At 39.8% G+C, this 17746-nt stretch overlaps 1 protein-coding gene across 7 annotated transcripts in view; it reads right to left on the minus strand.

The window, feature by feature from the left end:
* Positions 1-1311: 1311 nt before the first annotated feature.
* Positions 1312-17746, minus strand: part of LOC144675028 (heterogeneous nuclear ribonucleoprotein Q-like) — a 28424-nt gene continuing 11989 nt past the window's right edge. Inside the window, exons 8-12 of one of the 7 annotated variants that reach the window (XM_078536090.1) lie at positions 12808-13013; positions 10204-10353; positions 9373-9494; positions 6187-6692; positions 1312-4160 (exon numbers count right to left, since the gene is read on the minus strand). In XM_078536090.1, coding sequence (XP_078392216.1) covers positions 4135-4160; positions 6187-6692; positions 9373-9494; positions 10204-10353; positions 12808-13013 — 1010 coding nt within the window. In that variant the 3' untranslated portion in view covers positions 1312-4134. Of the gene's footprint in view, positions 4164-5434; positions 6693-9372; positions 9495-10203; positions 10354-12807; positions 13014-17746 lie in introns of those variants that run through there. The other 6 variants (XM_078536091.1, XM_078536087.1, XM_078536092.1 and 3 more) reach the window with 6 other exon arrangements.

Here is a 17746-nt window from a genome sequence, read left to right on the forward strand (position 1 = left end):
CTACAAGGGCTGTACAGTGGTCACTCCTACCAATGTCGTGGATAATAAAGATAAAATACTGGAAATACTCAGGTGGTCAGGCAGCATCTGTTGCGAGAGGAGTGTTAACATTTCTGGTCAATGACTGTTATCAGATCATGTATGGCATAATACATACTGAAACTACATGCTTTGGAGCACTGAATGCTGTACTGGCTAATTCTTGTATGAATATCTTTTTTAAACTTGTTGCTCAATTGTACTTTTCATAGAGGAAACAAGATTAGCAATGCAGTATATAATTGAGAAAAATTATACTTATGCCACTCAAGTATTGAATACTGCAGTACTGTATTACATTAGTGGAAGTACTTCAGTTAGTAAAAACACTTCCAGCTTCTACATTTGGGCAAGGTACAGGATATCAGTTGAAACCTATGGAACTTCTGCTCAGTAAGAAACCAATGTGCCCAGAAACAGGAAATCCAGTATACTTGCCCATCCACCCTACACCACCGCCGTTCAATCTTCTGCATTGCAGTAACTGGAGTACTCCAATATTTTTGGACAGTGGTTCTGGGAAGGGGATGGGTGGAGATATCAAGATATAAAAAAGACAAGTCCTGCTCTTGGTCAGGATGCAAATGCACAAGTTTGGTCTGGCAAGTGCTGAATGTACTCATAGGACTTGGTGATGCTAGTTATCCAGCTTCTCGCCAGCAATCAACACAGGAAAGTCAATGCCAGGCATGGTATGTTACCAGAGGCCTTAGTCCCAGATAGATTAAGAAAATTCCAGCATCCCAATTAATTTATCCAATGAGGTAAACCATAAAGGTAAACCTCCAAGTTTAATCCTAGTCTGAGGCAAACTCGCTGATCTCTAGTGGAATGGAAAAGGTGGTAACTACAGCACCTCCAATTCAGGGAGAAAAAAGTAATATCTAATAATTACTGACGATTGCACTGGACATCTAGCAAGAACAGCAGACAACTACAATACCCACAGCTACATAGCTGAACTGTCAAGGATCGAAAAGATAATGGTCACTTCAGAATCCAGAGTTACTGGCAACTTCTGGTAAGAAAAAGAGCTGTCAGGCCTGCAGAAAATATGCAATCTTTTCTTGCATTTGGAAATAACTTTCTAAACCAGAAAGGACAATATCTGAGAAAACCAACATTGTCTTTTTACTACTGCATTGTGTCAGAGGACCTGTTTTGCTGAAGTTTTACAAACAAGTAGTACAATTGGTTTGACTTTCAAGACATTGTACATCTTCGGATGCTACATCCATGACCAAAAGAAAATCTCCATTTGGAAAGACACAGTTAAAAATCAAAATCTTTATTACAAAAATAAGTTACACTCACCTCCAGCTTACAGTATAAAACAATGTTTATCTGCAGGAATGAACAATGATGGTCAATGCCAATGAAATCTTGCTGTGTTTAGCAGTAAGGTCCTTAAAGGACAAGTAACATCTCCAGTTTCCATGGGTGGATAAAAGCAATGATTGATCAGGTAGTTTTAAAATGAAATCAGACTATACAGAAAACCAAGCAACTTTTTCTTAAGTTTTATTGAGTCGCATCCAGATTTTAACCTTTCATCTACGTGGGAAGCAAAAAAACTACAATATCCCTTTTTAACAGAAGAGATTTGAATTTTAAAAAGAAACTTTCACATATCTGAGCCTTCTATTGCTCAATTTTTACCTAGATTTTTGTTCAATTTTCTTGACCCCTACTCATCTACTTTGGCCTGATCCACATTCAAGTTTCTAGGAACCTTGGTCAAACATCCAAGGTAAGAAAGCATGTTCAAGAGATCATGCAGATACTGACACCCTTGCATCCCTCAGGTGCACAGTAAAAACAATGACACTGGCATTAAACCTAGTGTCCATTGTTTATGCACTGTGACAGTGTAACATGATTATAGCAACAACTTAACAAGGAATACAGCATTTGAATTTGAAACAGAATGGAATACTGTCAAGAGTACTGCTCTGGATAAAATGCAACAGTACAAAAGACTGATCCTTACAGACACGGTAGGACCAATGTCAAATATAGCCTACTTTCACATTAAAATCTGATGCCTCAATAATTAATTATTTCAGCAATAAGGATTTTATTTTAAAAATCTGCAAGGTGTCAATCCCTTGGTGTGCAACTATGCAGCCTCTATCATCTCAAATCACGTGTCAGCATTCATCACTAAGGTTCATGTTGTCATGCTATTTAACTGTGGGAATTTTGTGCACTTACAGCGGAGAATGCTGGAGTGACAACAGTAGCGTTGACCATCCCTAACCCAGGGGCATAACGAGGACAACTGTATCCCCAAATGAAATCAGCTGGTTCAGAACAGAACACCGACTAAGCTGGAGCCTTTTATGTGGTTCAGCTACTCAGTGGATAAACTCTGTTGGTACAATTTATAGTGAGAAATATTAAAGTAGTATCAACTGTTAAGCAGTCAATTCAGAATTCATAACATGAACCATAATGCTGGAGTACTCCTTAGGTGTTCAGAAGCACAACCATTTTTTAACCCTGACTTTACCCATCGCTCACCCAAATACCGTAACATTTGCATGGTGTTAACCCAGCCGTCCGATCTAAAACATCCTATGGTACAATCTTTTACAAGTTTATTAAAAGCAAATGAGTTAAGGAAATTATTTACAAATGTAGTACTATGGGAATTATGAACTGTTAATAAATTTATCCCAGAAGCTTGCTACTTGAGGTCAGGAGAAAAACATCAAGCATATTCTAAAGCATTATATTGCAATACCCTTAAGTCTTTCAAGTTGTTGAACGTCCTAATACGCTGAAAGCAAACACCTCAATTTAACCCTAGGTAACCTTCCAGCACTAGTAAAACATTCTAACTCACACGGCAGTTTTCAACTTCAATTGTAGTTTGCACTTGGTCATTGAAAATAAACAGCAAAAGTTTATGCTTGTTGTTGATATTAATATGGTGGCACTATACAGGAACCAAGGAATATGAATTGAAAAATTTCTAGGTAAAAAAGATTGGACATTCTGAAAGACATTTACAAAGGCAGAAATTTGCCGCTGAGTCAGCAGGGCAACTTCTGAACAAAGTGTGCTTAGTTCAGAGCTTACATCAAATCCAAACAAACTGGATTGAGAACGTGATTTATATCAACTTCATTAGAACACAAAGATATGTGCAGTTTTATACATTGGTAGGTAACCTATACAAAACCATCAAAAGGGATATTGTACTTTATTTCAGAATGTATGGTTTGCAGTCAAATTGAAATTTCAATTTTCAACATTTTGGTACTTACAAAAGTAACATCTCCTTCAACTATCATACAACCTAAAGCTAACTATAATATCTGAAAAAGCAGGACAGCAATTTCAGTTTAATAGAGACAAAAGCAAGACTTGTTTCTGGTCATTTGTAAAAATTATAGAGCCACACTATAACTTTATACACCCCACTTTAGCCAGAACTAATTTGAAGGGCTGAATGAAAGAAAACCCAGACTAGCAATAAAATACAATAGATCTCCTTTGTGGGCAAATACAACAAAACAAGCTTTGCTTTTGTCTTACAGTTCTCTATTTACAGTACACATAGGGTAGTTTAATCCTCGGCGACTGAGGTAGTTAACCAACCCTTATTAAAAAAAAATGGGTTCAGAAAAGAACCATTTTCTGGAATGCTCGACTACCTGAAATTTTGGCGATTACACTTCCATCTGCAAGCAGTTCTCTTCTTCAGGAATAATGACTTACAGAACTGTTGTGTGAGGTAGTGATGAGCAATAACAATAGTACTATATCAATCAGTTGAACTTGAATGTGATTGTGCACAGTTTTAAGTCTTCTGAGCCGCCTGGCATCGAATGAATCTTCTGAACATTATGAAATCTCTAGATAAACTTCAAGGTCATCACCCACCACTACCTCTGTACATTACAAAAAGTTACATTTGTTATACAAAATTTAAAAATTATAGTCCATATATGTTTAAATCTGAAGCTCTTCATTTCCTTGGCTGTTCCTGGTCTCCATTTCGCGTCATGGTCTGGAATCTTACCATCATCTCCATTAGCAGCTTCAAGTGTAACCTCCACATAGCAAGTCAGTCGTCATCAAAACAGGTCAGGACCGGCCTCGACCTCGTTTTCCTGCTAGCCAGGCAACAAAAGGAAGCCATTAAATTAGGATCTAAAACTAAACCAGTTTTAGAAAAAAAAGACGTTAATACAAGGTACTGCTTTTAAAAAACACTTGTTCCCATTAATGCAAAAATTAATGCTTCAATATTCCTGTATTTCAGGATCAAAATTTAATATGGCAAATCAAGCAACATTTCACTTTTAAGTGAGCGCAGATTAAAACTAAGGAGTGTATCATTTAACTTAATTGGGTTCCAATTTAAGGAAACACCTTTTAAGAAATCAGTGTTCACTTTTCAATAGAATTCACTTACAGCAATGCACATACACCAAGCAGAAGATCCACAACACTTTATTCAATGTTAGTTTAAAGTAACAAAAACAATTAAGCAGAGCTCTAGAAGCGATTCCAAAGTGCAGAAATTGTGTAAAATTCATCAAGATTGCAGAACTTCATTTAGTATTGATCTAAGAAATGGTACACTCCTATTTTTTCAAAGAATTTAGAATCAAAACGATAATTTATAGTGACAACACATTTGAGCAGCTCAGTTAAACAAATTTTAAAATTATTTCATTATGTAAATATTAAGCATCTTTAGTGATTAAAAAAAGAACAAACCGAGCATTTAGTGAAAATTATGAGCAGTTAATTTGCGATTTGAGCTTTAGAAATGCATTTTAGAGCAGTTTCTTCATAAATACATCCTTATGAAGAAACATTTAATTTCACTGGAAAAATAATCAGTGAAATGGTACTAATTCTTGTTGCAGGTAATAACAAACCACAAGGAACATGTTTATTTAACTCTAAAGACACTATTTGGTGTCATCCCCAGAGTACTTTCATGGCACAAAAGAGCAGTGCATATTAGATTCATGTTAAAGGACCCAAAACAGCAATGAAGCAAGTAAGACAGAAGTAACTAAAATTCAAATATTGAGCCATTGATTTACACGTCATTGTTAATCATTCTGAACTACACTGCAAGGAAATTGGAAACTTTACAGAATAAAGACACTGCCTTTGGAAAATATCACATGCATTTTTTTTTTAGAGCTAATGTTCTCAACTTTAAATATCATAAGCAATCCATATAATTAACTAAGTTGTGCAGACATGAACACATTCCTAGTTTTTCTTTCAGTAATTCAATCACTCTGACCAAGGTTTTCCATTATAAATTCTTTGGAGAATTTGGATGAGTTTTTGTAAGGTTGGAAAAAATTTGTCAAAAGGAAAATTTATGCAACAAAACGGAATTTTGTTAAAATTCATGTGGTTTGGTAGAATTTTGAAATTTTATTGAAATAGACATTGACAGTAGATAGAGAATACAAGAATGAACTTGACAGTGTCACTTCTGGAATAGCCAAACCAAATAACTGGTAGTAATTTGAAATATCAGTCAACAACAAACAAATTTATTTAGGTCAACTTGCCTACTCCTGGTAATGCAAGTTAGTAACATACAGCTTTGTCAGTTACTTCAATACAAGAAATTCAGGAAAAAAGCAACAAGCTAATTTTGTAAATTACGCATTTAACTTTTAAAAGCCACGGAAACAGAACTACCAGTAATGTACATACATGAAAGCCAAATATTAGATTATGTTTAGTAGTGAGCCAGATTTCTAAAAACTTTTTTGGCAAAATCATGATGAATTATGTCCATCCTCTGCTAAACTAGATGGAATGCCTTTATCCAAATAGCCGAATTGCAAAAACAAAAGAAAGCCTTTTCCCACAGTCAAGTGGAAGCATTGCAGATTATGCAGTAAAGTCCAAGTGATTTTTTTTGTAAAAATATATATACACATCTGCAAATAGGGATTCTTGCCAGATGTCACCAATTAGCAAGCGGCAGCCAATCAGATTAAAGGTCAATCTGTATTTCGAAGTCAGTTCGGACAACCTATCAGTCATATTTTACTGAACCCCTATTGGTCTATTTCCACTGTTGCCCATAAGTATCCTGATAAAACTCCTGGTTGTTCTCAGATTTGTAACCATAGTTACCAGAATAATCACCACCTTGGAGCGGTTGCTGAGCAATAGGTTGGGAGCCCCAGTTCTGATTATTGGTCTGGCGCCGCTTCGAATCTGGCTGGTTGTACCCATCAGCTTTTCGTTTGCCTCCTACATTTCCACCGCGGCCACCCCTCACACCACGTACCCCGCGGCCTCTTTGCTGCGCCTGGGGACCCCCTCTTGCACCACGAGCACCTCTCCCTGCCATTTGACCACGCGGTGTGAATCCAGATCTTCCACGTGGTTGGGAAACTCCACGACCTCTGGCAAGAGGGGTACCTCTTCCACTTCTGCCACCTCTTCCTCTAGTAGCTGTCTGATAATCATCATAGCCATAGTACGGGTCTTCATATCCTCCACGATAATCATGGTAATCATAGCCATAATAATCATAATCTTCATAACTATAATAATCTAAAGGATAGCTGTAACCTCCTCTGGCTCCACGTCCTCTGCCTCGTGTTGGAGGCGGCATGCGGGGAGGAGGGTAGTAATAATAATCCTCATACCTGGAATTAAAAAGATATTTTGAACCGTCAAAAATATAAGTTAATCAATTCAGTTACAATGTAAAGCAAACTTTTTTGCTAATTAAAACCACCAGGAGTGTATGTATCGCTTTTCAAAATAAATCAAAGTCAAGCAAATTGGTAAGAACTGAAATTTTTGAGTTAGATGATTTGAATCACTTTTTTGTTCTCGATCTTTGAGGAACGACTGTCTCTCCATCCCCTACTTTGAGAAACGCATGAGAAACAGGAAAAGTGCCAGCTTTTCCACTTAACAAAATGTATCTGGCGCAACTTTTGAAATCCAAGAACTGTAAAAAAAATGACGTGCTATTGAGAGAATCAAATTATGCAAGATGCCCTGCTTCACAGGAGTAGGAAGTTACAGAGAGACAAGGCAAACTGAGTGAATGAGCAAAACTATGAAAGATCAAGCTCAATTAAACAACATTTCCTTAATGGGAGAGACCAAGAGATGTGGAAGAGCAATGCATACACAAAAAAAAATCACAAAGTTAGTGCACTGTACATAAAAAACCAAGAACTTAATGTAATGCTGGTCTCTATCTCAACAGGATAGAGTGTGATGCCTAAGTCACATTTGGGGCCTTGCAGAGACCGCACTTGGGTACCATATTCCCTTTGAGAACAGTACCTCAGTTAAGGCATATAGGCCTTGGGAGGCAGTACAGCATATTTGCCAGAATGTTACTTTTTTCCCCCATTCTCCAAGAAATTACAAAACTGTAAGCGGAAGTGTGTAGTCATGATGCGCCAGCTGGTATTTTCCTGCCCATCAATTTTGTATATTCATTAAAGGTGTGCAAGGTCATGGAAGAAATTTGGATAAAACAGTTGAAAAATGGTTGAGACATGACCTAACAAACGGCACGACAGGCTTGAAGAGCTAATTGGTCTAACGGCAATCTACAGGTCACTGGATCTGGTGTGGGAACTAGACAAGTGTTGCACTGGCGTAGTAAAGTCTGCTCTTCTGCAGTTGGATGAGGAATCACAATTCAACACCTGACTATTCTACCTGTCGAATTGATGCTAACTGTACTGGACACCTTAAATGTACCTTATTGTAATTACCTCGTCTTTTAAAAAGTTACCTAGGCTAGTTAAACTAAGTCAGGATGAAAAATAAAGGGTTCAAAAGGAAGCTGTTTCAATGTACACCTATGAACATGCAATTTAGAAGCAGTAGACCATTCGGCCCCTTGAGCCTGCTCCATTAATTAATGTCATGGCTGATCTGATAGTGGCCTCAATGCCACTTTCTTGCCTACAGACTCCCTTGTTAGTTAAGACTCTACCTCTGCCTTAAAAATATTCAATGACCCTGCCTCTACTGCTCTGAGGGAAAGAGTTCCACAGATTCACGACCCCCAGAAAAAAATTCCCATCATTTTCGTCTTAAACCGGAGACCCCTTATTTTTAAACCGTGTCCTAGTTCTGGTCTCTCCCAGAAAAGGAAACACCCTCTCAACATCTACCCTGTCAACTCCCCTCAGGATCTTGTTTCCATCAGGTCACATCTCATTGTTCTAAACTCCGATAGATACAGGCCCAGCCTGTCAAACCTTTCCTCATAAGATAGCCCCCTCATTCCGGGAATCAAGTCGAGTGAATTGCTAATGCAATTACGTCCTTTAAGGAGACCAAAAGTGTACACAGTACTCCAGATGTGCTCTCACCAACTGCAGCAAAACGTCCCTATTTTTAGTATTCCATTCTCCATGCAATAAACAACATTCCATTTGTCCTCCTAATCACTTGCTGTACCTGCTTACTACCTTTGTGATTCATGTACCAAGACACTCCGATGCCTTTGTACCTCAGTTCTGCAATCTCTCCATTTAAATAATATGCTGCTTTACTTTACTTCTTACCATAGTGAACAAGTTTCCAAAATTATACTCCACCTACCCAATTTTTGCCCACTCAACCTATCCATAACCCTTTGCAGACTCCTTGTGTCCTCGTCACATCTTTACTTTCCTTATCTATGTGTAATCAGCAAATTTAGCAACTCTACATTTGGTCCCTTCATCCAAGTCATTGCTATAGATTGTAATTAGTTCAGGCCCCAACACTCATCCCTGGCACTCCACACGTTACATCCAGCCAATCCAAAAATGACCAACTTATGCCCATTTCCTGTTAGCTAACTAATCCTCTACCCATATTAATAAATTGGTTGACACATGGTGATACATAATTGGCTTTTGCACTAACTATAAAGTTGAAATCTCTGCTGCAATTAAACAAAGCAGTGCTACCTGCTGTCTGTGCATTATTACAAGTACGAACAAGTCATTTCCAATTTCAAAGCTCAGCAGCTGAAATGCAGATTCAGATAAAAAGGAGTGACATGCTTGCAACATGACTGAGGTAAGTAGCTAACACTGGTTATGGCCTAATAGAAGGAAGTGCAATCAATGACTGTCATTAAAAACGCAGAGCTTCCGATACAGCACCTGTCCTATGTCTGATGTGACAGTATGATCAGTAACCCACAGATTCCCACCCAACTGCATTTTAGCCCAGATTCCATGAGCACAAAGCACAATTTTTAATTGAACAATTCCTTTGAACGGGTTGCTAGTTACATCTTATTGCCAGGTTGCAAATATGATTTAAACTACAAATAGCTGAAACATCAGATATACTCACGGCTGAGATCTAGCAGCTTGCCTCTGAGCCTGTCGTTCTTTTTTCTTCTTGTCTGGTGGCTTAGCAAGAACAATTTCAATATTTTCACCTTCTAAATATTTCCCATTCATTTCATCCATAGCCTGCCAAATAAAAAAGTTGATAAATAACGATTGCTGTGTAAAACAATATGTTAAAAGATATACAAGTCAGTTAGAAAGTCCAACTTCTCTAGGATGCAACAGTATTTCACGAGAAGATTGTTCTACTACCAGTTAGATTGAATTTCAACAGAAGCTTTTTAATAGATAAGCCAAATGAGTTATAATCAAATAGGCAAATGATGGAACATCCAACAACTACCCTGAAGCTAAGCAGGTTTGCTTGTTAAAGGAGCACTTAGGACACAAGTCTTAAAATTTTCCTATAAAATTAAATCTATAGCAGTGTCTAAAGGTAGGTGCATGATGGATTTAACCAAATTGCTTACGCGGAAGCCACGGCAAACTAATCAATAAATCTGGGAACATGAATTGAAAATATGGAAAGCTGCATTGGCAGATCTTTATTTGATTGTCTTCATAACTAGCCAACAGCATGCACCTCAGAGAAACATCTAGTTATGAAAAGCGATTCCATTTATCCTCTAAGAGTACATCATTACATGTAACAGAAGCTGACAGTGATTTCAGCAATTACCCATCACTTTCTTAATCAGCCGAAAAATGCTGTAAAAGAACTTACACAGATCACAGCAGAGTCCCTAATAGAAAACCTGCTATTCACATGAAGTTGCATACATATTATATCCCATTTCTAAACCTCAAAACAGAATGCTTCAACAGCCTTTACCTTTACTGCACCATCTCGTTCATCAAAGTGAATGAAAGCATAATCTTTCAGCTTCTTCACCCGCTCCAGCTTGCCAAATTGGCTAAAGGTCTTTTCTAGTAATTCTTCAGTTACTGTACTGGCCAGGTTACGAACAAACAGCACCTTCACCTGCAACAATGAGCAAATATTTTGAAGTGTTATACCCAATTAATGGCAACAATTTCTAAATATCAGCCTCAGTATTAAAGCAATTAGAAATTACTGTCCACAGCTCAGTGGGAAAGTGTGCAACTCAGTGTGGAATGGTGTCATAGGATAAGTCAAGTTCCATGTCCAATTCTGGCAGCTTTGCAGGTACAAAAATTTTAAAAATTATTCACTCCAGGATATGGCCACCAAGAGCAAGCATGTACTACCCAGCCTTGGCTGTCCTTGAAATGGTGGCAGTGGGTTGTATTCTTGAACTGTTGTGGTCCATATGGTGAAGTTACTTTCACAATGTTGTTAAGTAAGGGGTTGCAGGATTTTGACCCAGCGATAGAGGAGGAACAGTGATACATATCTCAAGTCAGGATGGTGTGCAATTTGGAGGGAAACATGCAGGTGATGATGGCAACCCATGGATCAGTGGCCCATGTCCTTTTAGGTAGAGGAAGTCTGGGCGGTCCTTCCAAACAAACAAGTTGTTTCAACCATCCTTTAGTAAATACTGCAGTATGGGGTAGGGCTGCCTTGTCCTGGATGGACAAACAGCTTACATAGAAACATATAAAATAGGTGGTCGTCATTCAGCCCTCAATGGAATCATGGCTGATCCTCTATCTCAATGCCATATTCCCACTCTTCCACATAACTTGATGCTTTTAGGGAGTCTAGAAATCTATTTCCTTCTTAAATATATTCAGTGACTAGGCCTCCACAGCTCTCTGTGGTAGAGAATTCCATAGGTTCATCACCCTCTGAGTGAAGAGGCTTCTCTTTATTTCAGTCCTAAAATGATCTACCCCATATCCTGACACTGTGGCCCCTTGTTCTAGACCCTCCCAGCCAGAGGAAACATCATTCCTGTATCCAGTCTGTCTGGCCCTGTCAGAATTTTATACGTTTCAATGAGATCTCCTCTCATTCTTCTAAACTCCAGAGAATACAGGCCTAGTTGACCCAATCTCTCCCCTCACAATCCCACCATCCCAGGAATCAGCCTGGTGAACCTTTGCTGCACTCCCTCTATGGCAAGGATATCCTTTCTTAGGTAAGGAGACCAAAACTGCACACAATGTTCCAGGTATGGTCTCACCAAGGCCTGTACAGCTGCAGTAAAACATCCTTGCTCCTGTACTCAAGTTCTCTCGCAATGAAGGCCAACATACCATTTACCTTCTTAACTGCTTGCTGCACCTGCATGCTTGCTTTCAGTGACTGGTGTACAAGGACACCCAGGTCCACCCAGGTCCCTTTGTACATCAACATTTCCCAATCTATCACCATTTAAGTAATACTCTGCTATTCTGTTTTTCCTAACAAAGTGGATAACTTCACACTTATCCACATTATACTGCATCTGCCATTATTTGCCCACTCACTCAACCTGTCTAAATCGCCTTCAAGCCTCTTAACATCCTCCACATCACTCATTCCCACCAAGTTTCGTGTAGTCAGAAGTATTACATTTGGTTCTCTCATCAAAATCGTTGATATATATTGTGAACAGCTGGGGCCCAAGCACTGGTCCCTGCGGTACCCCACTAGTCACCACCTCCCACACTGAACAAGACCCATTTTTCCTACTATAAAGGTTATCAGGGGTAGGCAGGAATGTGGGGTTGACATTACATTCAGATCAGCCATTATTTAATGGTGGAGCAGGCTCAAGGGAACAAGTAGCCTACTCCTGCTCCTAATTCGTATGTTCGCACTCCGTTTCCTGTCTGCTAACCAATTCTCAACCCACATCAACATATTATCCTAATCCCATGTGCTTTAATTTTGCACACTAACCTCTCATGTGGGAATTTATCAAAAGCTTTCTGAAAATCCAAATACATATTCACTGGTTCTCAACTGTTGTTGGAGCAGCATCCAGCCAGATAAGTGGAAAATATTCTGCCACGCTCTTGATGTGCCTTGAAGGTGGTGAGGCCTTTGGGGAATCAGAGCAAGACCACTGGCTGCAGAATAATCAGTCTCTGACCTGCTACAATAGCCACAACATTTGTACAGCAAGCCAAGTTGAGTTTCTGATCAATGTTGAGGCCCCTAGGATGTTGATAACACCCTAGGCCAAGGAACAGAATACATAACCAGGGTTCCAGGTGACCGCTATTAGAGATGCTGGCAGCACTCACTGAATTTTAAAAATTCTCTCATGTGATTTGCGTGCTGATGGTTAGGCCAGAATTTTTATTGCCCATCTCTAATTATACTCAAGAAGGTGGCAATGAGCCGCCTTCCTGAACCACTGCAGTCCATGTGTAAGTACACCCACAGTGCTGTTAGGGAGGGAGTTCCAGGGTTTTGACCCAGCAACATTGTAGCCGGAATGAAAAAGCTCATTATTTTCATTGGCCCAACAATCTGTAACATATCTATTACACATTTAAAATAATGTTCAAGGATTAATACCTTTGACATGACCTCCGGATCTGGATCCTCTATAGGATCTGCCCATTCCACTGTTACGACATTGCCCCAAACCTTCACTTTTCCACTCATAAGCCTGCGTCTGGCCTGGGCAGCAGATTTATGATCTTCAAACTCCAAGAAACAGAATCCTCTATTCTTTTTTTTGTCATCTGGTTGGTGGTAAAGGATCACATCTGTGAGTCCCTCTGCCAAAATAAATTAACAAGTTAGGATGCAACAACCACTTAAAAAACCTCTACTGGCTTCTTTCTCTACTGGGGCCAAACTGACAGACCACTGGAGCAATATCATCTATAGCACAACTGTGGATTTTCCTAGGCTTTTGGCATGCTCTACCTGGATGATGTTTCGCTCTGGTTTAAGAGCTAGTGGTAAAGAGAAAAGCAATCGAGAATAGGTTTCTCTCAAAAATCTATGGTACAACATGGTTAGTAGATCTTAAAAGAGAAAGCAAGCACCAGTAAGCAATCTTCACAATGCCTCAAAGTTGCTATCAACTTCTCCAAAAGTCAGAAAAGTAAAGGCTGGAAATGGCGATGTAGAAGGGAACGTAGGTGCCAGGATTCTGGTTACACTGCAATTTATGTAGGCTGCGGCTTGAGGGCAGTTTGTAAATGGCATCAACCACGGGAGGACTGGTTCTACTACTGGCATCCCTGTGCCTGGAGGAAAACATGGGTGGGAATTTCCTATGAAGAGGGTGAAAAATGACCACCTAGCACACCAGTCACCCATCCCCATCACAAGAGAAATTGGGAGAGTAATTTGGAAGGGGACGGGGAAGGAGTAGAAACACTTCGAAAACACCTCGAGATAATATAATAAAATCACAACTCTAAATTCAGTGACTGGTTTAAACTAAGAGCCAGAAATTAAAAATTTCAATCTGGGCAAGTAAAACAGCACACAGCAACTTCACCTGGGTGCAGATTTGATGAGTGTGCAGGGAAATTTGACGAGTGTGGGGAAAGGTGCTGCTGTTTGATATGTAAAAAACAGAAATAAATAGGGTTAAATTAGGACTGTGCACTAAGCTACAGTATAGACCTAAAGCTTATGACTACATGTAATTAAATTTAAAAAGGTTATTACCTAGGTTAAAAGCTAATATTTCAGGACTTGAAAACCTAATTAGTTAAATAAAAATCAGAGATGGCAGAGCAGGTGAGATGTTGCAGCTGGTGGATGCCAACATGATCCACAACAAGCACAAACATCAATGTGAGCAACAGCAAGCAAGCACCTGCAGCTCCAGGAACTTTGGCAGAGTTGATAGCTGGAGTCTGAGCTTTGGACACTGATGCATTTGGGAGGGAGAAAGTTACCTGGACACTGCTCAATACGATAATCATACATCTTAGGTGAAAATCATCAGATTTGGTCCATGGTCATGGATAGCAGTGTGTGACTATGAGTGAGGCAGATATGGGAATTCAGAAGGTAGCACAGGAGGAGCCTCAGACCTACACATGCCCAACTGGTATGAGGTTCTTGCAGCCAGTGTGGATAAGGGCAAAAACTGCAGGAAGGATGAGCAAACTGACTGTACCACTGAGGTACAGGGGGCCTTTAAGTGGGCAGAGTAAAAAGGAGTGTAGTACTGGTAGGGGACAGTGTAGTTAAGAGGTTCTGCTAAGGGAGTGGGAACATAGGAGTAGGCCATTCAGCTTAACGAGCCTGCTCTACCATTCAATACGATCATGGCTGATCATCTACTTCAATGCCATTTTCCCATACTATCGCCATATCCCTTTGTTATTGACATTTAGAAATCTCAGTCTCTGCTTTAAACATATTCAATGACTGAGCTTCCACAGCCCTCTGGAGTAGAGAATTCCAAAGATTCACAACCCTCAGAGTAAAAAAATTTCTCATCTCGGTCCTAAGTGGCTTTCCCCTTATTTTGAAGTTGTCCCCCCAGTTCTACACTCCCCAACCAGGGAAACATCTTACCTACATCTACCCTGTCTATCCCTTGAAGCATTTTGTCGGTTTCAATTAGATCACCCCATGTTCTTCGAAACTCCAGAGAATAGAGGCCCATTTTCTCCAATCTCTCTTCATAGGACAGTCCTGTCATCTCAGGAACAAGTCTGGTGGACCTTCGTTTCACTCCCTCTATGACAGTAATATCCTTCTTCAGCTAAGGAGAACAAAACTGTACACAGTACTCGAGGTGTGGTCTAACCAAGGTTCCATACAATTGAAAACTTTGCTGCTCCTGTACTCAAATCCTCTTGCAATAAAGACTAACATACCATTCATTAGCCTTCCCAATTGCCTGCTGCACCTGCATGTTAGGTTTCAGGTGACTTATTGATGAGGCCACCCAGGTCCATTTGTACATCTACACTTTCTAATCTCTTACCATCTGTTCCTCCTACAAAATGGATAACCTCACATTTTTCCACACTATTCTCCATCTGCCATGTTCTTGCTCACTCTGAGTCTGTCCACATCCCCTTGAAGCCACTTTACATCTTTCTCATGACACATATTCCCACCTAGCTTTGTGTCATCTGCAAACTTGGAAATAATACATTTGATCTCCCAAATCATTGATATATATATATTGTGAACAGCTGGGACCCAAGTACTGATCCCAGCAGTACCCCACTAGTCACAGCCTGCCAACTTGAGAATGACCTGTTTATTCCTACTGTGTTCTGCCCACTATCCAATCCTTAATCGATGCCAGTAACATACCTCCTATATTACCTCGTGGGAGTTGCTAGGTACTAAATTTAAAAGCAAAACCACAAAGTAGTAACCAGGAGATTATCCTGAGTCACATGCAAATAGGCATAGGGTCAATAAGATCAGAATTGAATGGGTTGCTCAGATTGTTTTGGAAGAAATGGGTTTCAATTCATGGGATACTGGCAAAAGAGGGATGGGTTCCACTGGGATGTGCTTCACATGAACCACACTGGGTCCCAGTGTCCTGGCGAATTGAATAACTGGGGCTTTAAACTATTCAAAAAAAAAGAGAGCGCAACTATAGGCCAATTAGCCTATCATTGGGAAAATGTTGGAATCCATTATTAAGAAAGTAGCAGCAGGATATTCAGAAAACCATAAATATATATTGACTCTGCTTGATTGTTTAAAAGGGAAACCATGTTTGACAAATTTATTAGAGCTCTTGGTGCATGTAACAAGCAGGGTGGGTAACGATGAACCAATAGATGTAATGTATTTGGATTTCCAGAAGGTAGTCAGTAAGGTACAACATAAAAAAGTTATTGCACAAGACAGCAGCTCATGATGTTGGGAGGCACGGATAGAGGACTGGCTAACTAACAAAACAGAATTAGGATAAATGGGTCATTTATTTGCCAAACTAACCAGGGCCGGGGGGGGGGGGGGGGGGGGGAAGAGAGAGAGAGAGAGAGAGAGAGAGAGAGAGAGAAAGAGAAAGAGGGGCGCCGCCTCAGAGCTCAGTTTTGGGGCTTCGTCCATTTAGAATCTCAAAATGATAGACATTACAGAAGGGTTTGGATTTCCTTGCATGTGAAACCCAAAAAAGTTAGCATACAAGTACAGCAATTAGGAAGACAAATGGAACAATTGTGTACGAAAGTAGGGAACTATAACAGTAGAGGGCACTGTTTAGACTACACCTAGAGTACTGTGTACAGTTTTTACTTCTTAAAAAGAAAACTTGTATTTATATAATGCTTTTCACAGCCACAGGACATCTAAAACACTTGACAACGAATTGAGTCCGCTGTAATGGAGGAAAAGCAACAGCCAATTTGGCACACACCAAACTTCCACACAATGTGATAATGACCAGGTAATTTTTTTCTGGAGGGATAAATATCAGCCAGTGTAGCAGGAGTAACTTCCCTGCTCCTCTTCGAGCCAAGCAGCCTGACATCTTATCTGAAAGACAGGACCTCTGACAATGCAGCACTCTTAGCAAGCATAGATTTTCATGTTCAAGTCCTTAGGTTGGGCATGAACCCAGAGTCCTGTGACTCAGGCAAGAGCTGAGTGTGCTAAATCCTGAGCGATATACTTGCATTAGAGGCAGTTTAGAGGTTTGATTCCTGGGATGAGGAAAGGCTGAGCAGGTTGGGCCTATACTCAATGGAATAAAAATGGTGATCTTACTGAAACATACAATATTCTGAGAGAATGTCTCCCTGCCAGAGGAATCCAGAACTTTGGCAGGGGCACAGCTTCAGAATAAGGGGTCACCCATTTGAGATGGGCATGAGGAATTTCTAGAGGGTTGTGAATCTTTGGAATTCTCTACCCCTGAGAAGTTTAAAGGCTGAGAAATTGAATTTATTCAATTATTTTTGAAATATGAGTAAAGGAGTATGGGGAACAGGCATGAGAGTGGAGTTTAGGCCAAGTTTCGATCAACCATGATCTGACTGGCTAGCAGAGTAGGCTATAGGGGATGAATATCCTATTCCCAAATTTTATATTCTTATATAGGATACCACAGTAACCCATGAATACCATAATGCCAGACAGCCAACCTACATCTTACCCACTAATGTGATAAGATCCTTCTACCTCAGGGATATGTCCAGCTCCCTTTTAGGGCTGCAAAGCATCCATACTCACCACTTAATTCAGTAACCTGTGCCACTTCCTAACATTTAACTCAACTCCTTACCTGCATTTTTTTACAAGTCCCTCAAGCTCTCCCTTCTCTGATCATCTCAAACAACCATTCCAATTGCAAAATCTAATATCATTCAAAAACTTCTGTTTCTCTGTTCCTCAAATCTGTTCCCCAACATACATCAACCTTCCCCTTTCTTCCCTAGGGCCTGGACAATCCTAGCCACATGTAGGAACCAAAAGGGGACATAATATAATCTCAAGTATAGCCATATCAATGCCTTGTACATGCTTTGCATATGATTTTAACTGCTGTTTTAGTTAATATTCAGTT

This window comes from Cetorhinus maximus, unplaced genomic scaffold, assembly GCF_964194155.1.
Source record: "Cetorhinus maximus unplaced genomic scaffold, sCetMax3.hap1.1 HAP1_SCAFFOLD_894, whole genome shotgun sequence".
Lineage (NCBI taxonomy): Eukaryota > Metazoa > Chordata > Chondrichthyes > Lamniformes > Cetorhinidae > Cetorhinus > Cetorhinus maximus.